The sequence below is a fragment of the Lepus europaeus genome, chromosome 16 (assembly GCF_033115175.1).
Source record: "Lepus europaeus isolate LE1 chromosome 16, mLepTim1.pri, whole genome shotgun sequence".
Classification (NCBI taxonomy): Eukaryota; Metazoa; Chordata; class Mammalia; order Lagomorpha; family Leporidae; genus Lepus; species Lepus europaeus.
The window spans coordinates 50,608,594-50,635,186 of record NC_084842.1 but is presented as its reverse complement, the minus strand read 5'-3'; the positions used below and the strand labels follow the sequence as shown (position 1 = coordinate 50,635,186).

Here is a 26,593-nt window from a genome sequence, read left to right as displayed (position 1 = left end):
CATCAGATGAAAACTCTTTTGAAAGAAAAGCAAAGGATGTAACAGAGTGCTACAAGGAGCCTGGATTGGCCATGCACCAGCCCCCATTTCTCCCCACCTCAGGCAGCTGGCTGCTAGCATTATCTAGAGAAGCCTCCAAACTTGGGGTCTCATCTCTGATTTGAAGCACTTCCTCGGTCGTGTTGCTGCCGATGGAATCTTGCGACTGAAGAAGTAAGTCAGGGTGGTCTGGCATGGTTTCCTCTGCGGCAGAGTCGTTGTTTAACTAAAAGGAGAAGGAGGAAAACGAGGGATCCATTTATGTGGTGCTCACAAGAGTCACGGGATCATAACATAGTTGAGGGCTTTCAAGTGTTCCAGGAATATCTCAAATTCTCTTTCTGCACTAGTCTACACCACCATGGCTGTCGTTAACGCGAACAGCGAATCCCTCAGCAGAATTCTATGGGCACCGATGCAGGCTGCATTTTGCGGAACAGAAGCTAGCAAAGTGGAAGAGCTCTATAGCCTGGAGCTGAAATGCAATTTTGATGGTGCTGTTCTGTGTTTCAGTTGAGCTGAGGATTTGTGAGAAGGCAGAGCTCTCTGATTGCTCTGTGGCTTCAGGGCCACACATGAGAGAACTCCCAAGAAGCTGGACTTACACCAATATCAACTGCGCACAATTAGGAAATGAGAAAGTAGGAAGAATAGGGAAAATCATTACAATGGCACTCTACTTTGCATATTGTAGTATGTAAAATTATTATAATGGCACTCCATTTTACATACCATTATAAACCCATCATTAGTGGGGTTTATTTTCTTTGAAATATATTGGTTATTAATTAGAAAAAAACAATTGTACTTTTTATCTTTTAAGCAGGGTTATAATTTTTTCAGGATCTGCATTAAACACAAGAAGGTCAAGTTTATGAGTTAGAGTATATAAAAGCAAAAAATTCAGCTTTTTCTATGAGGAGTCTTTTTTAATTCTTTTTTAACCTCGACAGCACTATGAGCAGGGTTGGCCTCATAGGCTGATGTCGTTAGTTCTCTCCCACGGCTCTCCTAAGAGCTAACCTTTGTTACACATCTACTGTCTGCCAGGTGAAGGCTTCCCTCCTCAGAAAGTTCCCACAAAGCAGCCACCTTCAGGAGTCCTGTTTTAAATAACAGGTAACTTAGCAGGCACACAGCCAGCCAAGCCTGCCTGGAGCCCACAGTTCCACGGTTACACTGGGGCCACCACAGCTGTGTAAAGCGACTGTGGTTCTTTCAGTCGGTGCTGTTACCAGGAACTCAGGTGTTCTTTAAATGCACACAGTCCACACAGGACCAGGCCTCGGGTGGCAGGGTTAAACCGTGGGTGCTAAGACCTGCCTGGTTCACACCCACTTACTAACTTACTAGCTGTGTGTCCAGGGACGAGTCACTTAGTCTGCAGAAATGCAAAAACCATCTTTGCCAGATGTGGTTGGGATGAGTCACAGTGACTAATGCACTTAAAACGCCCCGGCCAGAGCCTGGCAGCTGTGACACCAGCACGCGGTGGGCAACCACAACTGTGATCGTGGCAGTTTATCACTGAACACTCAAATGGAGTGGGGGAAGATGGAGATGTTGCTCAAAGACACACTGGGACAACACCGACACGTCCAAACAGGAGAGCTCACAGGGAGCCACCCACAAACTGACAGCTCCGCGTTTTTTCTGACGCCAGCTCAGGCCCTGCCCTACAGCACTGCTGCAGCACTTGACCAGCACAGTCTGGAGCAAGCGGGTCTCACTTAGAGGGCAGCACAGTGTAGGGTGGCAGGAGACAGGCCTCCATGTGCCAGCTGTGCAGCTGCAGCTGACACCTGGGCTCCGCTGGGCTTCCTCATCCCTGACACTGAATGAAAAGGTAAGCGGATACCATCTGCGTGCGCGAGAGGATCTGGCTGGCTGTGAGTGCCGCTTCTTCCTCGGAGGATTCATCCGTGTCCTCCTGGTTTGTGAGGTTGAGGCTGGGGGTGCTGCTGGAACACTGGTACTCCTGCAGGGAGGGCGTGTCCCCCTTGTCTATACTGTCCAGTGAGCGCCTGCGGACTCCCCAGTTGAAATTATCCATGCTTTCTCCCTGGGGAAGCAAGACATGATTTATAAGACTTCAAATATATGCTTGCAAATGTTGTTAATATAACACACCAAAGAAACATACCAAGATGAAAAATACTTAATGCATCATCAACAGCAGAGTTTCAATCAGCCCTTCAGTTTCTTTAAACTTTTAACACATCATTAAATATTAATATTTAAAGAGATCAAAATTAGTTGGTGTGATAACCTGTTTTAACTGATTGTCTTAACTCTCTATTTTGTATTACTGGGGACCAACTACATCTACTCTCTAGGTCATTTCTATTCTAATATACACAAGCACACATGGGACCACAAACAAGACGAACACATCACAGATGACGACAAGTAAACAACCCACAACACCAGGCTGCAACTTACCTGCAGCTCCTGGTTAGCAAAAAGGAAAATACACAGAATTAGAAAGAACGGAGACAAACATTTAAATAAACACTACACTTCCGGGGAAAATTCGTTGTGATTTCTCAAACCCCAAGACTGATTCAAGCTCTGGATTACACTTTGTGCAGGAAGCCAGCATGTGATTCAAACTACTTTTTTATGCAAAATATACTGTGAAGAAGTCAGAGACAGACACTTTAAAACAACATTTCTAATGATGCACTCTGGCGACACAAACTTGAAGAAAATCTTCAAAATTTACATAGATTTAATACTCAGTGCAATGGAAAAACCAACTTCAAATAACCACATTCAGTTGACAACATACAAGGCCACAATTACTTTAGCTGTACGATGGTTCAAATGACTGGCTAAATTCAATGGTTTTGTTTGTTTAACTATAAAATAATTTAAAATCAAGATCACCATTATTAAACATAACTTGCCAATCTAAAAGGTCAAGAGGAAATACTGACACATTTCAATTTCACTCCACTTTAGGGTTTATTTAAGTTATATTTCTGTTTTTCTAAGCTGCTCTTCCTTTTATAAGGATATAATTCTTGTAATCTTTCTTAGGCCACTGAATTGGCCAGCAACCTCTGATCTATTTGTATCCCTTTACCAAGGAAAGAACTCTCTAGAATAGAGGTTTTCAGCTGTTTTTCTAAATAAATAAATAAATATTTATTTCAAATGAAATTTTAGATGTAAGTCAATTGTACAAAACTGGTGACTCAAACCCAGAGCCATTCTTGTCAAAGATGGTGTCTAGGCCGGCGCCGCGGCTCAATAGGCTAATCTTCCGCCTTGTGGCGCCGGCACACCGGGTTCTAGTCCCGGTCGGGGCACCGGATTCTGTCCCAGTTGCCCCTCTTCCAGGCCAGCTCTCTGCTGTGGCCAGGGAGTGCAGTGGAGGATGGCCCAAGTCCTTGGGCCCTGCACCCCATGGGAGACCAGGAGAAGCACCTGGCTCCTGCCATCGGATCAGTGCGGTGCGCCAGCCGCGGCGGCCATTGGAGGGTGAACCAACGGCAAAGGAAGACCTTTCTCTCTGATTCTCTCTCTCACTGTCCACTCTATCTGTCAAAAAATAAAAAAATAAAATAAAATTAAAAAAAAAAAGATGGTGTCTAGGAGCTCTGCCATGTGGTCCTTGGATCTTTCTTGGTTGCTTCTCAAGGTTTATTGGAAGCCCTAGAGCTCTGGAGGTCAGAGCTTGAGGGATAAATGAGGACTTCTCCTCTCTTCTGATGACTTGACTTGAATTACAGATGAAGCTACACTGAGCATCCTCAATCCACTCTAAGGTTCTATTAGAAGCCACGTTTATTACTATCGGCATTTCAGAACACTGCATGATGCTCTTCAAAGAGAAGGTGAACAAACAGCCCTGCCCATTACAAAAATGCAAAGAGCCTGCTTTTAGAGACTTGAAAGAAGCAAATACAGATACAGGAATCTAGAAGCAGCTCATAGTCACAGCTCACAGACAAGGCCACCACCACGGCCACGTGGTAGGGCAGCAGCAGGGCTCTTCAGCCCACCATACTTTCTTGCCTGGCTGTGCAAGTCTGCCCTATTTCCTACAATATGCTTTGCAAATGATGAGAATGAAATCCATTTTAGAGGGTGTGGCCTGCCTTTTGTGGAGAACAAAAGAAAAAGAAGTGAAATGGAAGAGAACGAAAGATTCCAGTATGCACAGCATACAGTAAGGGTGTATATTCTTGGAACTTTTATTATTATTATTTTAAATTTATTTATTTTTTTTGACAGGCAGAGTGGATAGTGAGAGAGAGAGACAGAGAGGAAGGTCTTCCTTTTTGCTGTTGGTTCACCCTCCAATGGCCGCTGTGGACAGCGCATCTCGCTGATCCGAAGCCAGGAGCCAGGTGCTTCTCCTGGTCTCCCTTGCGGGTGCAGGGCCCAAGCACTTGGGCCATCCTCCACTGCCTTCCCGGGCCATAGCAGAGAGCTGGCCTGGAAGAGGGGCAACAGGGATAGAATCCGGCGCCCCAACTGGGACTAGAACCCGGTGTGCCAGCGCCACAAGGCGGAGGATTAGCCTGTTAAGCCACGGCGCCGGCCTGGAACTTAAGAAGTGTCCATGTATATACTTAAATGTGATAGAAAATAAATTAACTGCTGATCAGTGTCAAAAAACTTAAAAAGCCACTGCCCTACAAGGAGCTAAACAATACTTGTTCTTGGGTTTCTGTGAACTTGTGCAATTGTGTCTTTGGGAGTATGTACATGGTGAAGTGTTAGAGGGGAGCCTGCCCAGCTCCTGAGCTAGCAGAAGGCATCTGCCCATGGTCACAGCCCCATATTGGCAGGGGAGGCCGAAGCACCCATGGAAGGGAACCTCACCTCCCTAAACTGGTCTCCTGTTAAGAACTAACATCGTGACGTGGCAAACACAGGCCCCTGCATTTCCGTCCTACACCTCAGCTATCAGCGCCAAAGGATGCATTCAAGCTGCAAGAGTGAGTTTCAGTTCTTTAGAAAATGATTTATCAGGACATGACAGTTTGGTCTTCTCACATAGATTTGTAATTTTAGAATGTATATTTAAAAAAACCTCACTTAACATAAATGGTTCAGTTTTAACGACAGCGGTTTAGGGAATCTCAGCTACACGGATTTAAGACAACCAGGGCAATCCTAGTCTTTTGCCAAAGTGAATGCTTCAGAAATTGGCCTGTGTCCCAGCTTGGGCCAAAGAGATGGGAACAATAAGTTGCAATGGCCATTTAGGAAAACGACTTCTTCAGTTTTCTGAAAGCATTTCTGAAAGCAACCCTCTGTCAGTTCTTCAGAACACTATTGTGTGAGATTGTACGTGCACATAAAACACACCACTTTGTTGCTGTCTGAGGTCAGAGACAGGCAGGGCCGAGGTAACTGCAGACAACAGCCAGAGACCTTTTGAGCCATATCTAAATCCAGCCTAAGCTCTAAAGCTGGACTAGCTGTTTGTGAGCTAATAAATCTACTTGAGTTTGAATTTCCACTTAGAAAGTAGCTAGGAGTGGGTGTTGTGGTGTGGCAGGTAAAACTTCCAGCCAGTGTGCCTGGGAGACAACACATGATGACCCAAGTACTTCAATTCCTGCCACTCATGTGGGAATTTGGCTAGAGTTCCCGACTCTTGGCTTAGGCCTGGCCCAGCCTTCTTTGTTGTGGGCATTTGGTAAATAAACCAGCAGCTAGAAGATTTGTCTCTCCCTCTCTCCCTGTCACTCTGGCTTTCAAATAAATAAGTAGATAAATCTATTAAAAAAGCATGTAAACTGACATAACTAGCAGTATAATTTTGACTGAATCAATTCAGAGGCAAAAGCCTTTGAGAATGAAATGGATAGAGTTGGCTGTATCCCAACGATGGAAGTGGTTAGGCATGACATGGGAAGAATGTCAGTTATTGGTCAGAGGGAAGAATTCTAGAAAGCCAAAGCCTCTAACATAAGCATAAAAGTAATTTAGGAAACCCACTTCCTTACTTTATATATTTTAAAGATAAATATGAAAAAATGGATTTTCCACTTTTATTTCAGACTTATTCAGCTACAGACTTATGATAGTAATAACATTTAGCTCTTAATCTAGATTTTCACTTTTACGTGAACCTCAACAAAGAGAAGTCTAGGGGCTGGCACTGTGGTCTGGCAGGTTATACCACTGCCCGCAACACCAACATCCCATATGGGTACTGGTTCAAGTCCCAGCTGCTCCACTTCTGACCTAGTTTCCTGCTAATGTGCCTGGGAAGGTAGTGGAAGATGGCCCAAGTCTTTGGGTCCCTGCATCCATGTGGGAGATCTGGATGGAGTTGCTGGCTCAGCTCTGGCTGTTATGGCCATTTATGGGAATGAAGCAGTGAATGGAAGATCTCTCTCTCTCTGTAACTCTTTCAAATAAATAAATAAATCTTAAAAAATAGAAAGAGAGAGAGAGAGAGAAGAGAGAGAGAGAGAGAGAACTATCCTGTGCTCTAGTCCTCAATTCTCAGACAACTGTAATAATCTATAACTTTCATCATAGAAATTCCACATCCTTACCTCTGCATCTTCCAGTTCAACATCTAAAAAGTCGAAATCCTTGAAAACGCCAAACTGCTGCTCACTGGTATTGTCTTCCACAGCTACTTCTTCCTCCTGAATTATGTCTTCTGTTGCAGAAATTAGACTAGTCTGTTGGTCGCCAACTTCCAAGTCTTCATTGGAAGAAAATACAACCTGACACCCCACAGGAAGAGAAACAGAAAGCCCTAATCATCAGCTTTGTCACTCTGCATATGATACCAGCACCCCAAGAACCAGCATGGGCCTCCTTCCCTCAATGAATTCAGAACTTAAATTTGGACTTCATGTCCAACTAGCTGAAGATCTAATTAGCATAGCTGCTAGGTTATCACGATGGACAAATTTTTTTTCATTCTTAGTTAATACTGTAAGTTAGAAAATGTAAGCGAAGAGACAGAATCATATTTTCATGGGCCAACATGGCTTTTAAAACCCTTACATATGTCTTCACAATTACTCACAGATGGGTTCTTTGGGAGGCCAGATTCTGGACCACGGAGAGAAAGCACATTCATTAGCTTTTCTCGTGTTCTTCGCTAAAGGAAAACAAGGCAAGTGTTAGGATTACTGGTAAAATAAGAAAAATTCTCAATTTTTCATAAAAACAGCACAGGATTCTTCTGTCCTGTGAATGTTCTATTTTGATATTTGTTAACATACCTGTGATAACTGAGGCCTTTTCCAACTAACAGGAACTAAGGCATTAGAATTGGAACCAGAAGAAGTCGAAGAAGTACTTCTAGTGACAGCAATGACTTTTGGCTTCCCATTTCTTCCAGCTGCACTGTGCTGGTCACCATATTTATTTCCAATAATTGGTGTCTACATAGAAACAAAATACCTGTGTTTGACTCAAATATTTCAACATAAATTACAACCAGAAAATGATATAAGATTACTTAACATGAAGTAAATGCTACAAAAAACCAAAGGTAATGATATATATACTTAAATCAAGATATTTTATTGGAAATAACTTTATATCTGAAATTATCAGAGCTTATTTCTATTTTGAATATAATCTACTTTCCTTAAAAACCACTACTTCTACCCGCCTCCATGATTATAAAATATATCCTCCTTGTAGAAAGCTCAGAAAATATAAAAAAGATGAAAAAAAAAATCACCTGTGATCCCATCACTCAGATTTAATGTCTGTTAAATTTTGGTGTTTTTTTAATGCATACTGTTCAGTGTGTTTTAATAATATGCTTTAGACAACAATGAAGGTAAGTGGCAACTTCAAAGTTTTCTATATAACTTACTACAAATCTGGTGTGTAATATTTCCAAAATTTATTTCAGCAAGAATCCTATGATGATCCTGTCATTTATCTGGTTTTGGGAAGTATTCTGAATTTGCATTTGAAAATAAAATTGAAACGTATTTGCATGTCATACAAATGATCTCTTTCTTTCTTATCTCCTTAGCTGCAATTACACCACTGTCCTCAACTTCAAACTCTAGCAAAACTCATCCTGCTTTCCTTCCCAAACATTAATGCTCTTTTAGTGGACGTGTTTTGGCCACTGCCCCCTTTGCATGGACTACCCACTAATTAAACCCCTTAGTGTCTGTGTACTTCCAAGGAGGCCTGGGAGGCCTCTAACGCCACCACCCCCTCTGTGTAATTACACTTGGACAGCCCCATGCTGATTCTAATTTGCTTATGTGCCTGTCTCCCCCTGCACACGTGTTCCCTAGACCATACCTCCATACCCCCAACTGGATCTCCAGTGCCTATGCATAGTAGGAAATTAGGAATTCTTGCTGAAACAAATTGAAAGCAACTCTACCAAATGTTTTCAGAATTTGCATCACTGCTTCAAATAAAATAATTAAGTTATATAATCAATTTCTGGCTCAGAAGAAACAGGGAAGTTACACTTCTCTATCATGTTCCCATGCTACATACTCCAGTTCATGTGTTAACTAAAAAATCAGCAAGAAACATATTTTCTATTTAAACAAGTACAAGAAAGTTTGAGATTCATTCTAATACCAAGACTAAACTGCAATAAAACAATTTTAGGCAATAAAAAGTGGCTACATATTTAAGTTTTATCTTTTTTTTAACACCTGCAATACTTGATCAATAACTTCCTTCTTGAGAAATTCCTTCCCTGGCTTCCAGAAGACCATCTGAATGGCACCATGGCCACCAAGTGTGGGTTCAGATGCCAGGGAGGGAAAAAAAGAACTGATTTTCCCAGCAAGGGTCAAAAGCTGTTACATAAGCTTTGTATTAATATGCAACAGGGTTTCCTTCTGGATTGCTGGGCCCTGCCCTTGTCCAGTCCTAAAATATTTGGCTTCTCAGATTTCATTTTATTTGAGTTTTGTTTTCTTGTTAGTTTTACTTCTATGGTTCTAGCTATCCACTTATACAACACTGAAAATCCTTAAGTTGTTGCTTCTATCCCAAGTTTTTCTCTACAATTTCAGCTCCAAAAATCTAATTGCCCAACAAACCTTCATTACTATGTTTCCCAGTCACTTTAGAATCAACATGTCTGAGACAGTCCTATTACCTACCCCTTCCCTGCTAAGATGGGTTCCTGCATTCCCATTCCCTCTGAGTGACATCAACACCCACCCAGTTGTCAAGGCCATTCACCAACTCCTTGATGCCTCTTCATCACTAAGCACCTTCTCCCTTCCCAGAAAATCCTGTCAGTATTTTCCTTGGTCTTTTGGTAAGCCATCCTCCCTTCTGCCATTGCATTGGGGCTGTCTCACATTGTATGTATGTATGTATGTATGTATGTATTTTGCAGATTCTTTACCAACTTCTTCCTTCTTCTTCCTGACTTATTTTTCATCCTGTTGCTAGAGTGCTCTTCCTAAAATGAAAATTCCAGCATTTCCTACTGCAGCTATCCTTGAAGGGCTCCCGCGTGCTCCCACTGTGGCACGCAGTGTCTCTGGGACATTGCCCTTTGTATGGTTTCAGCCTCTTCTCTCATCGCACTCTCATACTCTTCCTCCATGCTCTGACTCCACGCTTGAGGTGTGCTGTGCTAGCTGGACGTTTCCAGAACACCATGCTCCCTCACGGTTACAAGCCTTCATTCACGCATGCTTTCTCTCTTGAACTTAACTTCTCTACCGCCAACTGCCATGTAGGCCTGTCCTGGATTCCTCATCTTCAACACCCAGCTCCCATGTTACTCCTTTAGGGCCATGCTCTATATTCCCATAACACGTAACTTCACAATGTTCATTAGTCTGTCTCCAGGAGACGTAGGTGTCCTGAGAGCAGGCCCTCCCCCTCTGCACCCCCACTCTTCACAGCACCTACCCCAGTGCCTTACACTGAGCATGACCCCAGTCAACACTTGCTGAATCAGAGAACGAAGAAATAGACAAATGGATTGTTCTAACAGGGCACCTTTATCAATTCCTGAGCATCTTACCTCAGAGATATCAAAATGAAAATCTAAGGTCTTCCCAGGCAGCTCCTTGGAGACATTATTAAAAATTTTTGTGAAGGATATTTCAGGAGAGCCCATATCTCCTCCATAGGCCTTGGGCATATCGTTGGGGACAACAAGACTTGCAGAGCGTGACACCACCAGCTTTAATATGTTAAGGGCTTCTTTCCAGTAAGGACTCTGGTTTAAAAGATCATTAACACACAAAAGTCACAAATGCATATTGAAGAACACAAAGTCAGTGTATATTGTAGACTATGAAAATATTATTTCTATAAAACATCTGCCAAAATGATTCATTTTCACTGTGAGATCCTTAACAGAAGGTTTGATTCACAAAAGCAAAGAACATACAAGTTACTCATTTGTACTGCTGGGTTTATCAGATACCACATATTTTGTCACTGAACTGGAAAGTCTTGCTTTTCTCTCAGTAAGTGCTTTATAAATATAATTTTAGAAAGTCTAATACAGTCATCTGGCAGCCATGATACACAATGGAGCTACGTGAATGTTTTGGATGAATGAGGTTTATGGCTGTATGCAGATAAAAAAATTATTAAATCCAAAAAAATTCCTGTATCCTCTTTTTTGCTTCACAAAACTTCTAGAAGTTTTGAAAAGCAGAGAGACAAAGATTTTCCACCTACTAGTTCACGTCCAAAATGCCTGCAAAAGCTGGGGCTGGACCAGGCTGTCGTCAGGAGTCAGGAACTCAATCCAGGTGTTCTGTGTGGGTGGCAGGGACCCAGCTACTGAGTCATTCTCTGCTGCCTCCCAGGGTGCACTTTAGAATCAGAAGCAGAGCCCAAACTCGGACCCAGTACAGATGTGGGTATTCCGAGTGGTGTTTCAACTGCTGAGCCAAAGCCTGCCCCTGTTGTTAATCCTTTACTGTGCTTAATTCAAAAATGAAAAGTTCATCATGGGTCTCTATGCATAGGAAAAACCGGCATGTATCTATGTGTCTATCAGGTTTGGTAGTAGCTGTGGTTTCAGGCATCTATGGGAGGTCTGGAATATATCTCTTGTGCACAATGAGGGACTACTATATTTGAAGTGTTACCTTCTTTAAGCTTTTTTTTTTTTTTTTGACAGGCAGAGTGGATAGTGAGAGAGAGAGACAGAGAGAAAGGTCTTCCTTTTTGCCATTGGTTCACCCTCCAATGGCCGCCGCGGTCAGCACACTGCGGCCGGCGCACCGCGCTGATCCGAAGCCAGGAGCCAGGTGCTTCCTCCTGGTCTCCCATGCGGGTGCAGGGCCCAAGCACTCGGACCATCCTCCACTGCACTCCTGGGCCACAGCAGAGAGCTGGCCTGGAAGAGGGGCAACCGGGACAGAATCCGGCGCCCCGACCAGGACTAGAACCTGGTGTGCCAGTGCCACAGGTGAAGGATTAGCCTAGTGAGCCGCGGTGCCGGCCATCTTTAAGCTTTAAGAAGAAAGGATAAATGTAATTTAGAAAGAAAGATGATTCCCACTTGATGAAGCCTTATTCATTGAGGAGTAAGATAGAGAAAATCAGTACTGTCACCCAAGAATTTTGCAATTTTTGAATATTTGCAATTACTGATTTTCTAGGGAATCCAAAAAGTCATCTGGGTTATATAACTAAGAAATTTATAACACTTTAACACATTTTTATTATTTTCAGGATGGACTGGAACACAAGGTCACTGTGAAGTATTTTCCTTTCTAAGTTTTGCTTTCATGAATATAAATATCATAGGGATATAAGCAAAACATTAATCTAAGACTGAAAATGTTTGCTTGCTTTCAGCAGTTGTATCCATGCTACTGATATGCTCACTAATGCCTTTCTTAACAGATAGATCAAAGGTGAAATTCAGTACAGACCAGGTTTATTTGTTGTCATTGAAATCCAGTTTGATTTTTTTACTTTGTAAATAACTGGCACTTTCAAATCAGACACTCTAAAGTATAGCTACTTCACAGAGGCCTTCTGTTTCTAAAAGTAGCATCTGTTCATTACGTAGATCTGGTTACCAACAGAAAGGCCCAGGCAAAGAAACAACAATGAGTCAGAATCCTCATTTCCGGAGATGGCAGCTGCTGCCTGGGAGGTCTGTCCGTTCCTTTCAGTCATTACTGAAGTGTGCGTTGGGCATGTAATTGTGGAAATCACAAGCAGGAAACCTACCACCTCGGGTTCTGGCCTTTGTCACCGGGAGAGCATTTTCCATGGAGTCAACGCTACTGAAAACGTTGCTTATGGATTGACCACTTTCTGCTCTGCAGCTTGGCAGGTGTTTCTGGTTTCATACAGTGACACATCATTCTGAGACGAACACGGTGTCCAGAAGTCCTGTGGTCACTCACCTGGACGTATTTGCCAATTATCTTGATGATCTCCAGATTAAACTGCTTGGCCGGGGCGGCAGACAGGTCAACGTGACTCAACAGACTGTAGATTATCTGTAGTAACGACTGCTGCATACTGGACAATCCTTTTTCTAACAGCTAAAAGCAATATGAAAAAGACCATTTTAATCAGGTTAAAGAAAAACTCAACATTTACACATATGATATTGAAAACCATTACAGATTTAACCTATGAATGTCTGGTTCGATTATCCAAAGCCCAGAGACTAATAAAGTAAAAGGTAATATCCATTGTAATTTTTCCTTGGTTCAGAAAGGATAATTGGGTAATTATTTTTCATCTTAAGTGTAGTGATTGTTTCCTTAAGTAATTTAGTTAAGCACTGTTTATTTTAGGTTAAGAAAAAAGCCACTACCCAATCATCATGAAAGAAAAAGTCTTATGTTATTTAGTTTTATTTCGCTTAAGGACAGTGAATGAGGAAACAGATACCAGAAATAAAAAATGAAAGAATTAATTTTATAAAAAATTCCTTGGGGCCAGCACCATGGCTCACTAGGTTAATCCTCCACCTTCGGCGCCAGCATATGGGCGTCGGATTCTGTCCCGGTTGCTCCTCTTCCAGTCCAGCTCTCTGCTGTGGCCCAGGAAAGCAGTGGAGGATGGCCCAAGTGCTTGGGCCACTGCACCCGTGTGGGAGACCAGGAAGAAGCACCTGACTCCTGGCTTCAGATCGGTGCAGTGCTGGCCATGGCGGCCATTTGGGGAGTGAACCAGCGGAAAGAAAAATCTTTCTCTCTGTCTTTCCCTCTCACTGTCTATAACTCTACCTGTCAAATAAAACAAACAAAAAACTTCCTTTACACTTGAAAAGAATTACTTGTGCCTGTCTTTACAAAGATGTTATCTATCTTCAACCTCAAAGACAACCTGAAAATGAGTTGGTACCATTGCTGCTTCTAGAAAGAAATTCACTTAAACATTAGAGAGACGACATTTACCTCTGCAAGGTAAGTCACAAGATTAAACGTTGTGTCTGGGAAGGAGTCGTGCAGGTATCTGCACACCACATTGATCCAGTTGGCGCAGTCTCTGGAGTAGGTGTGCGTACTGTACAGACTCATCATGTGAGCCAGATTCACAAGCGGCGGGCACTTCTCTTCTGCACAAACCTAGAAAACCAACAAAGCGATTTTATTCCCCTCAAATAAAGACACATTACTTAAGCTTTATTTTATACTAAATACTGCATGTATTCAGAGATAATTTAGACGTATAAAATTTTAAAGCTTTAAAGCATTTTATTTCGATATGGTAGAGAAGTGAAATAGAAGGGAAAGTATTAGGCAGCCTTAAGAGAGGGCCCAGAGACCCATGGAAAGAGGATTAATGTGTCAAATGCTTTTGTGGGTACAAAATAGCATGGCTTTTATCGGTCTGGTGCTCTGTCAAAGTGGCTTTAGTAAAAACCCACATATGGTTTTGTAAACCCTATACATCATTTTCTAACTGCTTTGCTAAATCCAAACATGGCTCAGTGCACAGGTGCCTGGACAGGCAGACCCCGCCTGGGCGCTCTCAGGGAGGTTCTGAGCACTCCTTGAGGAGCGGCTTCCATCCCCAGCTGCGTCCAGGCACCTCCGAGGGAAAGTCCACTGCAGAGCATCTCACCACTGGAGCTCTGCCAAGACTCGGGTCCTGCTTCCCAGGGGATGGCAGTCTGCAGGGTGGCTGCCAGACTGGTCTTCAGGAAGTCTAAAGTGCTAAGAGCCTTGCCTGGTCCTTGAAAGACCACTCCAAAACACACCAACTTCTGAGAGGCTGTTTGTAACACTACCTGGGCTCTGAATTCGCTTATGTCTGGGGGATGCTGGCTGACTACATCTTTTTAGTCTGTACCTCCTTCGGGGGCCACCTGAACAAGGCACAGATGGAAATGGGCTAGGCCAGTTTTGTGTTTTTGTTTTTTTTTTTTTTTTTACAGAGCTAGACAGTAAGAGAGAGACAGAGAGAAAGGTCTTCCTTCTGTTGGTTCACTCCCCAAATGGCCGCTATGGCCGGCGTGCTGCGCCGATCCGAAGCCAGGAGCCAAGCGCTTTCTCCTGGTCTCCCATGGGGTGCAGGGCCCAAGCACTTGGGCCATCCTCCACTGCCTTCCTGGGCCACAGCAGAGAGCTGGACTGGAAGAGGAGCAACTGGGACAGAATCCGGCGCCCCAACCGGGACTAGAACCCGGGGTGCCGGAGCCGCAGGCGGAGGATTAGCCAAGTGAGCCGCAGTGCTGGCCAAGGACGGTTTTAAACCACATGGGCATTTCAAACATTTGTGCAAACATGAAATTAAAATATGCATTTATTTTGGTATAAAAACTTTTTGAAATCCATGCCTATGAGGGTTCATAAAAATGTATATTATTAAAAAACTATGCATGGATTTAAAAATTAATGCACCAAAATAAACTTACCTTTTAATTCTATGTTCCACAAAATATCCTCATACCCATGCCTCATAAAGGCTAACTGGCCTCATCATAATTTCTGCTTTTGATTTTCCTTTTTTCACTTTCCTCACTTTGTTCTTCCATCTTACCAATGTTTAATATCTCACAACTGCCAGGAGCATTTAGTAAAAAAATTAGAGTATTACAATTTTAAGAATGTATATTTTCAATTTTTTTTTTTTGACAGGCAGAGTGGGTAGTGAGAGAGAGAGAGACAGAGACAAAGGTCTTCCTTTTTGCCATTGGTTCACCCTCCAATGGCCGCTGCAGCCGGCGCACTGCAGCCGGCGCATTGCGCTGATCTGAAGCCAGGAGCCAGGTGCTTCTCCTGGTCTCCCATGCGGGTGCAGGGCCCAAGGACTTGGGCCATCCTCCACTGCCTTCCCGGGCCATAGCAGAGAGCTGGCCTGGAAGAGGGGCAACCGGGATAGAATCCGGCGTCCTGACCAGGACTAGAACCCGGTGTGCCAGTGCCGCAAGGCGGAAGATTAGCCTGTTAAGCCACGGCGCCAGCCTATTTTCAATTTTCAAATGAATATGGTTGACTTTTACTTTGATAATGCAGCAGACATTTAATAAGTTTGGAAGGCCTCAAGTTTATCATATGGACATTATCACTGGACAGGACCACGACATAAAAGTATGCCTGACTATGCAGAGAATTAACACACTACCTTGGCAGTTGTCTTATAAGTTATCAAAGCACCTGATTTCTTGCATTAGTCTTATACTAATGACACCAGGGAGAAACAAGAAAAATCTAAATGATTTATTTGTATTTCAAAATAATTACCATTATTTTTAAAAGTCACATAATTTTATAATTTCACAACAATTTGTTTAAATTCTTTAAAATATAAAAGTTTTCCTGGAGGATAAAGCATTCTCAGAGAATTCTTAAATAATAGTTGCCTAAAGAATTAAAAACCCATTTTGGAAAATGGAGAAAATTTCTTGGATTTGGAATGTATGTTGTGCATTTTTATCACAAAACCACATTTATTTTGGAATTTTTGAATTATGATGTTTAAAAAAGATCCAGAAAGAGTGTTTTATAACAAACCTTTTAGCACACTCTTTTTTGCCATAATTGAAGGGAACAATATTTGTCCTAAGTGTTGCCTCATTTTGAAATACCGAGCTCTCCAGGGGCACAAACAGAACTGGTGATATTTGCATAATGAGGAAGCACATAATGGCAGAAAATTACTCCACAGTTTGAAGGGAGAGAATAATTAAGGAATCAATTTAATTCACATCCTGCAGGTTGCTAAAAGCACACAGAGAGGGAACCTTGTGTGCTGCCCAATAGGAAGTGAGCAGACTTAAAAACAAGTTATGAATCACAGATGGTCATATTTAATTTCCTAAAGACAGAAAAGATATTGGGGAGTTTCCCGTGCCTGGCTGTGGTCACGACATCAGCAGCTGGATATTCGGGGCCTATGACATCCTTCAGGGTAGGCCCCTGTCACCCCAGTATCTAGCAGGCACAGTGAGCACGCCTCAGCTGCCACTCCTACCTACTTCTGCTTTGCTTAACTAGGGGATTCATGCCTTTCATTTCCTTGAAATCCCAAACTAAAACAACATTTATTTTCTTTCTCTTACATTTTGTCACTACTTCCTCATGTAAGAAAAAAATAGTTTTGATGACATTTTTCTAATTGTGTATCACTAGAGTGTTAAAATGAAAGCTATCTTTTTTTTTTTTTTTTTTTTTCTTTTTGACAGGCAGAGTGGATAGTGAGAGAGAGAGACAGAGAGAAAGGTCTTCCTTTTTGCCATTGGTTCACCCTCCAATGGCTGCTGCAGCCGGCGCATCTCGCTGATCCGAAGCTAGGAGCCAGGTGCTTCTCCTGGTCTCCCATGCGGGTGCAGGGCCCAAGGACCTGGGCCATCCTCCACTGCCTTCCCGGGCCATAGCAGAGAGCTGGCCTGGAAGAGGGGCAACCGGGATAGAATCTGGCGCCCCAACCGGGACTAGAACCCAGTGTGCTGGCGCCGCAAGGTGGAGGATTAGCCTGTTAAGCCACGGCGCCGGCCTGAAAGCTATCTTAATAAAATTGATTTTATAACACTTGTAGGCCTTGTTAGTGAAAATGCATGTAGTAAAAGAAGTTGGCTTCTTTTAGGCAAATAATCGTTTTTAAACAAGAACATTTTATTTCTATTAATCTTACATTTTTACCCTCCCCTGATACTTAATATTCTATTGGACTCATTTGTTAAATAAAACCAAGAGTAGCAGACAATTTTTGGCTTATTTTCTACCACTACCGTTTTTATTTAAGAAATGAATATACATTTCCATTAACTACAGTAATGACTCCTCTTTTTTTATATACAGACTCTAAATGGTTAAGAATCTCTCACATTTAACCAGGGATGGACTCAACAACATATTTTATTAAATATTCCCTTGTCACTTATTAGATATTATCTATCTGGATAACGGAAAGGTTCTTAGTCTTGTTATGCTGGTGTGGTTTTTTTCACTATGTTGGTGCCCAGAGAGGAATCTGAACCTTCTGTGTTGTGACCAGGGCCACGGCAGGGGAGCTGCTCAATTTGGTTTTCTGCGTGGTCCATCTTTCCACCACTGTGCTACTTGCTAACTGAATCCCAGCTCTAAAAAAAAATCAGTCATGGAAAGAGCTCTTCCAGAGGTTCTGAAGTGCTAGCTCCTTTCTGTTGAAAAATTCTGGTTTTCTCTGTACTTTAGCAAGGTTCTCCTAATGTTTCTCTTTGCCTCCCCCAAGGAAGTGAATACTTTCGAGTACTTTCTTGTATGCATGTATAATACTTGTAAATTTGTATAGTTCCTTCTCATAACTGTTTCTATTTTCAGTTTGAAATGCCTTTTTCCAATGGTCAATGACTGACCAAAAAACTTCAGAATTATGTTTAAGCAGGAAGCTGAGAATTCCTTGTTGTCCTAAAGAAAGAGAATTATTTAAATATTTATTTATTTGAAAGGCAGAGCCACAGAGAGGCAGAGCCAGAGAGCGTGAGTAAGCTTCCATCCACTGGTTCACTCCCCAAATGGCCACAACGGTCAGAGCTGGGCAGATCCAAAGCCAGGAGCCAGGAGCTTCTTCCGGGTCTCCCATGTGGGTGCAGGGGCCCAAAGACTTGTGCCATGCTCTATTGCTTTCCCAGGCCATAGCAGAGCGCTGGATCAGAAGTGGAGCAGCCGGGACTATGTGAAATGTCAGGCTGCCACTGTGGTGTAGTAAGTTAAGCCTCCATCTGTGGCGCTGGCATCCCATATGGGCGCAGGTTCGTGTCCTGGCTGCTCCTCTTCCGATACCTTTCTCTCTGTCTCTCCTTCTCTTCTCTGTAACTCTACTTTCGAAATAAGTAAATAAAATCTTAAAAAAAAATGTGAAATGTCAAAATCATAGTCTTCCAAAATTAAGAGGCACAACACTTTTAAAGAAATGTTACTGGATGATTTAACAACAGCTACACTACTATTTTCAGACAGGCAGGAGAGGAGGGAAGGAATCCAGGACGGAAGGAAGAAGGAGTGGAGTACACAGTGAAAAGAAATGAACAGAGTGCCAAAGATGGAAAAAGGCAAATAGGGAGGGAGAAAGAACTTTCAGAATCCCAAAGCAACAGTGTGTCCTTTATGCCTCAGGGCCTTTGCACACGAAATTTCTTCTGCTTGGCCCTCATTTGGGAATCTTACTGTGGTTACTCCTCTCCAGCCTTCACTGTCACCTTAGACATGAATTCCTTGCTCATCAGACTCTGTCATGGTTGTCTACTTACTTGATTGCATCTCCCAGTCTACAGTCCACAAGGGTGAGTATTCTATCTGCTATGCTTATGGCTGTATTCTTAGTACCTAACCCCGTGCCCAGGAGATATTTGGTAGTGGATAAATGAATGAAAGAGAGATTGACAGAGAGGTAGGGGATAAAGTAGAAGAAAGGAGCAGAAAAAGACTCAGACTCAGAGAAGTGTTACTCTAAATGGTTTTATTCACTGTCATTTGAGCAGTTTAACTTTATTCATGTCTACATAACTCCTTCATAAGTATAAATAAAGTAACTTAGATGCAAAATTCATATAGCACATAAAGGGAGACTTTTCAGAGCTCCCCCTGCCCCACTCTCAGACACACCACAGAATAACTGCCCTGAAGTGTCACTTTTCAGTATAACATTTGCTTACCTTTGCTATTCGACTAGCTGTTTCTTTGCAAAACTGAGTTGGGCTGTCAAAATGCTGGATTAAATGAGGCAATAAGCAAAGGATGTTAAGAGGAAAGCCTATTAAAAAAAAAAGCAAACAATAACCAATTTTATTGCACATTATTTTAAAAGTTAAAGGTATTCTGTAAGTGGTTCTCAGAAACCATTTTATTTTCATTTCCTGGAATATTTGATCTTCTAAGTTCAATTGTTTTTGCTGTTACCAAATAATTTAAGCTATGTCACATTCTCAAAAGCTGTAACTTTGCAGAAAAGCAAAAATTAGATTTCAAAACAAATGGTTTTAGTTCACCTTTCACTATATGAAAATGTAAAATGCTGGTGCAATTATGTTAACATCACCTGACAACTGGGAAGGATCCACCAATGTGTGTTTGGAGACAGAAATGAGTTTACTGAGGAGGTGCACGGTCATTTCTTGTGTAGATACTGAGGTAAAACCTTTAAGGAAGAGCTGTTGAAGGCCTGGGAAATTATTCCATTTCAATTTGCTTTGCACATTTTCAATCTTCTCTCGACTCTCGGATTTATCCAAAGGCAAATGGATAAGCAGTTTGTTGAGGAGCCTGAGGGCCAGGAGGTATTCATATTCGTAATCCGATTCTAGTAACGATGCTGCGATCCAAAAAATGGTGGCCATCAAGTTGGTAGGCTCAGTAGTGGACTGCACATCATACATGCCCTTCTCTCGGAGAGAGGAGAGGCTTCTCGTCCTTGCTAAGCTACTGCTGTGGTTGATCCGCCCGTCCATGATATCCAGTGTGTTGCTCCGCCGCCGGTCACCTCTTCGGTCACCAATTAAACTTAATCTTAGAGAGTTACTTCTTGCATTGCTGTTATATCCCAAGTAACTGCCGCAATTAATGGGACTTGTGCTTAGATTGAGTTGTCCAGTGCTTTTCCTGTTAGCTGCAAACTTGTTTCCCATTACAGGATCATGGTATGAGGTTCTTGTTTAAAAAGGAAAAGAAAGACAAGATGAACACATGCATGGTCACTTCTTTTGCTGCAAGAATTTTACTCTTGAAGGCACCAAACAAGAGAAACGGTTACCAGACAGACCAGCTATCAGGACATCTGACTTTGCTTCTTCCAATTCCAGTTTTCTCACCATATTAAAGCAAAACATATACAACGGTACCTTTCCTACTGTGGCTAACTGCTTCATCACTGAGTTAGAATGAGATGCTCTGCTATAGTCAACTCGGATAACTTTCAGTTCCGGGACTGAAGTACACATGAAGTCCAAAGCAGACCTCATCTCTTTCATCCTCAAACTCGATGGTCCTGATGTCCCTCTCTGTCAATGGCACCCACTTTCCAAAAGCACCAAGCTCAAATATTTATTTATTTTTGATTTCTCTGTACTTACATATTCAATCGTCACTGACTAAAAACACTAGTGACCAAATGTTTTCTGCGTGTGCCCACAGTCTGCAGAAGGCTGGGAATGTTAGAGAAAGCCTTGGGGGCTGGGTGCAGAGCGATATGTAAGTGGATAACTGTATCAGCTGCTAACAGGTGTTAGTAAAACATGAAGACACACTGTGAGAACCCACAGAACGGAGTAGCAGTAATCCCACGCTTAGCTAGGAGGTAAGGTTTGAGATGGGATTAAAGGATTCCTCAAGCTGGGGTGTGCAAGGCAGGGAAAGGGGGCGGGGACGGTGCTGCCAGCAGAAGGGACGATTTGGGAACTGGGTGGGTGGGAGGAGGCTTGTCCAGAGGGCAACGGGATGTGGAAATGGGCAGGTGGGAGCTCGTCAATGAAGCCCCAGTAACACTGTCCCACTGGCCATCACAAGAGGAATACGGCCCACGTCAGCTCTAGGATTCTACAGAGGCCTAAGGTCCATTCTCCTACTGGGGAAAACCATTCGTTTTCTAGGGTATTATTCTCTCCACCAAGATTAAAATGGCATAATGCTATAAATGTATTTAGGTATTGGAATGCGGTGTACAGTAGGTTGCCTTGTTTAAATTCTTACTGAGAAAGGGCAGAAAGAAGGTCATAATGCTTCATGGTTTCAGCCAAAGTATCAATTGCAGATTCCAATGTGAGAAGAAGCTCAATCACAAATCCCTGGAAAAAAAGGAGGGTTTAATTAATTATGCACTGGTAAAAAGAAACTGTAATGGACTACCCGATGAGAGACTTAAAAATAGAACAAACTCCACATTAATATTACAAAATGATTAAACTCTTAAGCAACATGATCTTGCAGATTGATGAAAACTCATCAAACTAATGGTATAAATTGATTATAATGGCACCATAATTTACTCAAAATTGCTTGGGTCAGAAATCTAGGAGTCATTTTTTGTTTCTCTCTTTGTTTTGAAAAAAAAAATTTATTTATTTGAAAGGCAATGAGACAAGAGAGAAAGACAGATAGATAGAAATTTCCTATTCCCTGGTTTATTCTCCAAATGTCCACAAAGCTAATGCTAGAACAGTTCAAAGTCAGGAGCCAGGAACTCCATCCAAGGGTGTCAGGGACCTAAGTACTTGAGCCATCATCTCCTGCCTCCAGAATGCATAAAGCTCAAAGTTGGATCAGAAGCAGAGCCAGGACTTGCACCCTGGCTCTCATGGGACGCATATTTCCCAAGTGATGTCTTAACCACTGTTGTTTGCCTGTCACTCATCCTTCTTTCACATCTAAATTGCATCCAACAAGTTTTGAAAATACTAATTTTAAAATATACCATCCTCTCGACTTCCATAGCTTCCTTTAATCTAAGTTACTACTATTTCATCAGAGACTCCTACATAACCTTCTACAGGACTTCTTGCACACACTCTTGCCTTCTCCTAAGGACTCCACCCAGAAGCCACAGTGAGCTTCCTCAATAATAGCAAATCACATCCATAAAGTCCCAGCTCATGCCAGGGCCCACTGGGCCATACAGGATCTGGACCTGCCTTCTTCATCAATCTGCTGCCACATCACCACTATTTTCTAGCCACACTGATTTTATTGATGTTCCTCAAAAAAAGATGATTGCTTCTGCCTTGTGGCCTTTGTACTTTGTAGTCCTACTTTTCTCTGCCTGAAATGCTTCTTCCTAAGGTTATCAGGAGAACCCACTTCATTTTAGTATCTCTTCAAAAACCACCTTCTCAGATTATCATACACAAAATGACTCCTTCTCCCTGGCACTCCTTCAGTCCTTTATCTTATTACTTTCATAGCCTTTATCACAAGTAAAATTGTTTCAGGCCACACTGAGAGATTAAAGGCTTGTTTCCCCCAGTAGACTCAAGCACCAGAATGCCAGGGACTTTGTCTTGTTCACCTCTATATCCTCAATGTCCAGCACAGTGCTAATAGAATCACTAGTCTGTGAATTCTTAATTCCCTGGTATAATATTTCACTTAATACATCTTAAGAAGTGACATTCAATGTTCTACTTTACATTTAAATTTAACTTCCCATTTTTTACCTTGTGGTCATCCCAGGATAATATCCAGAGCGGTGTATATGTGTATATCTTTCTCTGATAGGCATTAAACTATCTGATTTAAGTAACTGGTAACTATAAAACTTAAAATTTATTTCTTAATTATTTGCCTGTTGTCAATCTGACATTAGGAATTCTTTTTATTTATTTAATTAATTAATTAGACAGAGAGACAGAAAGAAATCTCCCGAAGCCAGGGGTCAGAAACTCAACCCAGGTCTCCCAGGTGGAAGAAACTCAACTGCTTGAGCCATCTCCAGTGCCCCACAGGGTTTTACTAGCATGAAGCTGGTCAGGAGCCAGAGCTGGGAATGTAACCCAAGTAATCCAGTGTGGAATGCGTAGCTTAACCACTAGCCTGGATGCCTGCCCCCTATTAGTATTTCCATACGATCACTATCTCCCTCTAGCTGCAACAAGCTGTAGTTGGCGGTTTCCTTGGCAACTAGCAGCTGCTCAGTAACTGGAAAGAATGAAATGACATACCTGTGCCTCCTCTCCTGGGTCCCCTACAGTTTCTACCAGTCTGGAGAGAACGTCAGAAAGTGTCGTTGCAGAAAGAGGTTGCTTTAGGGCCCTGAAGATCTGAAAGGAACGCCCAGCATAGTGTCGGGAGGAACAAGAAAGGGCTGTTTGCAGTGCAACTTCACTAAGATGACGCTCCAAATGAATTCCTTCTGTGAAAACAAAGACAACAAGTGGGTTATCTGAAGTTTTTAGAATACAGGGGTTATAATCAGAGGCTAACCATTTGAATATCATTATCAGCCCACTCACTACCGGCAAACTAAATGGACACTCACATTTTATGTCTTTTATGTCAGCGCTTTTTTCTGTGTTTGTGCTTCATTTGCATTCCAGATGATTCTTTGAGCTAATGTCTAGAAAAGTGATGCTTAAGGATAGAGTTTTCTAAATTTGGCCTTACTGACGTTTTGGGCCAGATAATTCTGTGTTGGAAGGGCAGTGCTGGGCAGTGCACAGAGTTCAGCAGTGTCCCTGGCCTCTGTTCACTAGATACCAGTAAGTAACCCCCTGCCCCTGCCCTGCAATTGTGACAAAAATGTCTCAAGACATTGCCAAATCATCTCTAGTTAAGAAACATTGACTTATACACATAAATTTTTACTGTGATTTTCAGAATGTGTTAAACTTTATATCAGAGAAGTCAGTATTAAAGAATTTTTAAGTATATAATCTCTATGTCCCTTCAATTTTTTGTAATTATACTATAATTTGATGATGCCATCATATAGGAAAATAAGATGTGAAGCATTCTTTTCTTTTAGGTAGTACCTTAATTTCTCTGCAACCAAAATGGGTTGGTCATCGTTAATAAAAAAAAAAAAAAAACTAAAACTGAAATGTAGAAATCAGTTGTCAACTTTTTGCTGTTTTCAGAAAATTTGATATCACATTGAAATATCTCATTAAAGTTCAATATTATATGAAATTTTATTAAAAGATACCTGGGCTTGACTGCTTAAAAACAGAAACCACATGTTTCAAAAATGTGGTTAGCTGCTCAGCACTCTTTATGCTGGGATTCTTGGCAGAGACGTCCTCATGGTTCCAAAGCGGCCCTCTTTTCCTGAAAACAGACAACACATGTGATCCCCTTTGATTTTTTTATTTTTAGATTTATTTATTTATTTATTTGACAGGTAGAGTTACAGACAGTGAGAGAGAGAGAGAGACAGAGAGAAAGGTCTTCCTTCTGCTGGTTCACCCCCCAATGGCCACTACGGCCAGAGCTACACCAATGCGAAGCCAGGAGCCAGGTGCCTCCTCCTGGTCTCCCATGTGGGTGCAGGGCCCAAGCACTTGGGCCATCCTCCACTACTTTTCCGGGCCACAACAGAGAGCTGGACTGGAAGAGGAACAGCCGGGACTAGAACCGGGTGCCCATATGGGATGCCGGTGCCGCAGGCGGAGGATTAACCTAGTGCGCCACAGCGCTGGCCCCAATGCCCTTGATTTTTAATTTACAGTAATAGTTGGTCATTTTTACCTAAACTTCACCTTTGTGCAACTAGCAAGGATGGTAGCTGAATAGATTAAATAGCATGTCAGTCTACTCCTACTGTTTATTTTATTTTTCTAAAATATTCATTTATTTATTTGAAAGGCAGAGATACAGAGAGCAGGAGGGAGAATGAAATCAGTTCATCTGCTGGTTCAGTCCCCAAATGGCCGCAACGGCCAAGCAGAAGCCAGGAGCTTCTTTTGGGTCTCTCACGTAGGTGAAGGGGCCCAAGCACTTGGGTCATCTCCCAATGCTCTCCTATGCAGATTAGCTGGGACTTGAACCAGTGCTCATGTGGGATGCCAGCGCCACAGGCGGAGGATTAACTTATTATGCCACAGTGCCACCCCAGTGTTTTCTTTTTTTAAATACTTTTACATTCTCGGTCAGCTTATCGCAAAGTGTAGGGTCATGCTGCCTACAGTCCCTTCCGCCTCTAATCTATCTGCACTCTGCTGTGAGGCTAACCATCTCCATTTATTCATTTAATCATTTGTCTCACTCCTCCCATCTGGTTCAATAATTTTCAGTGCATCCCATACCTTTATAGTCCTCCAGTTTGAACTCTTACCTTTTCTAATATTGTTTAGCAAAACTCTGTTTTCTCAGCATTGCAGTCAGAATGGATAACTCACCACTTCACTTCGTTTTCTCATACCCATGTGATGTTGCTTTGCTGTGACAGCAGGTTTTCTCCCTATCTATTTTCCTTCTTTACTTATAGTGCCTTGCAAAGAGTAGGCCATGGATAACTATATAATGACCAACGGATAACATAGCTAATGCGAGTAGAATATGTACTTAGGTACTCTTCTGGGCACTTAGCAACTAGGCCTGATTAAGGCCCTGTTCCTTGTGAGCACAAAAGAAGAAAATCTTTGGTTATAGCATAATTTTCAAAATACTCTCCAAAACAAATCTGTGTATTCCAAACTCATGACATTTCAGACAACAAAAATGTGGCTTACAAAAGCTGAGCAATGTGGGGGCTGGTATTGTGGCATAGCAGGTAAAGCTGCCGCCTATAGTGCCAGCACCCTATAAGGGCACCAGTTTGAGTCCTGGCTACTCCACTTCCGATTCAGCTCTCTGCTATGGCCTGGGAAAGCAGTGGAGGATGGCCCAAGTCCTTGGGCCCCTCCACCTGCATAGGAGACCCAGAAGAAGCTCCTGGCTCCTGGCTTTGGATCGGCCCAGCTCAGGCCGTTGCAGCCACTTGGGGAGTGAACCAGCAGATGGAAGATATATATATCTCTCTCTCTCTGCCTTTCCTCCTCCCTCTGTGTAACTCTTTCAAATAAATAAATCAATCTTAAAAAAAAAAAAAAAAAAAAAGCTGAACAATGAAAGAATGCCATGACCTAAATATTGCCGGAATGCTAAGAGCTGCAAATGTTACCTTGAGGTAATGAATTCCATGAGGGTTTTGACTTTTCCATCCTGCTCTCCTGAGATGTCAACCTCATTGAGGATGGTGGTGTGCAGATGTGAAATGGCAGCACTGTTATTTCCTAAGCTGATGCTAGAAGAGGTAGAACTTGAGCTAAGCCCTGAGTCGGTCATAGGGGAGGGCTGGTAATCTGGTATAAAATCATTAATGCCTGCTGAAAGAGAAAGCTTTTCGTGAATATTGACTCATACAAGAATGTCACACACTACATAAAGAATTCAATTATATGTCGATGTTGATCCTTATGGACGAGGTAGGAAACAGGAGAAAATCTGTCAGTGCTGGCTGACGTGAGCACGCTCTTGCTGATACTCACAACACCAGAATTACAGGAAGTGAGTTTTGGGCACACGTGTTTTCACAGCTTACTAATAAAGCGTAGCTTCTCGCCCTTACGGTGCAGTACCCTGCTGCCATCTGCTGAAGAGAGCTGCAAGTGGCAGCTTCCTAGTATTCTGCCATATTTTCTCCGCAATGATTAATACAATCATATTTCTATAATGCAAACAGATGTTTCATTTCTTATGGAAATGATTTTTTCATTTCTTCATTTTAC

General features: G+C 42.3%; 1 protein-coding gene across 5 annotated transcripts in view; it reads right to left on the bottom strand.

Annotated features, from left to right (window-relative positions):
* Positions 1-26,593, bottom strand: part of FRYL (FRY like transcription coactivator) — a 302,188-nt gene that overhangs the window by 27,598 nt on the left and 247,997 nt on the right. For 4 of the 5 annotated variants that reach the window (XM_062213674.1, XM_062213678.1, XM_062213677.1 and 1 more), the window contains 14 exons: positions 25,987-26,191; positions 24,031-24,152; positions 23,048-23,238; positions 21,084-21,178; positions 19,438-20,045; positions 19,055-19,152; positions 13,371-13,541; positions 12,366-12,506; positions 10,007-10,204; positions 7,251-7,412; positions 7,052-7,126; positions 6,567-6,743; positions 1,898-2,101; positions 98-265 (listed from right to left, as the gene is read on the bottom strand). In XM_062213674.1, coding sequence (XP_062069658.1) covers positions 98-265; positions 1,898-2,101; positions 6,567-6,743; positions 7,052-7,126; positions 7,251-7,412; positions 10,007-10,204; positions 12,366-12,506; positions 13,371-13,541; positions 19,055-19,152; positions 19,438-20,045; positions 21,084-21,178; positions 23,048-23,238; positions 24,031-24,152; positions 25,987-26,191 — 2,615 coding nt within the window. The remainder of the gene's footprint in view (positions 1-97; positions 266-1,897; positions 2,102-6,566; positions 6,744-7,051; positions 7,127-7,250; positions 7,413-10,006; positions 10,205-12,365; positions 12,507-13,370; positions 13,542-19,054; positions 19,153-19,437; positions 20,046-21,083; positions 21,179-23,047; positions 23,239-24,030; positions 24,153-25,986; positions 26,192-26,593) is intronic. The other variant, XM_062213676.1, reaches the window with a different exon arrangement.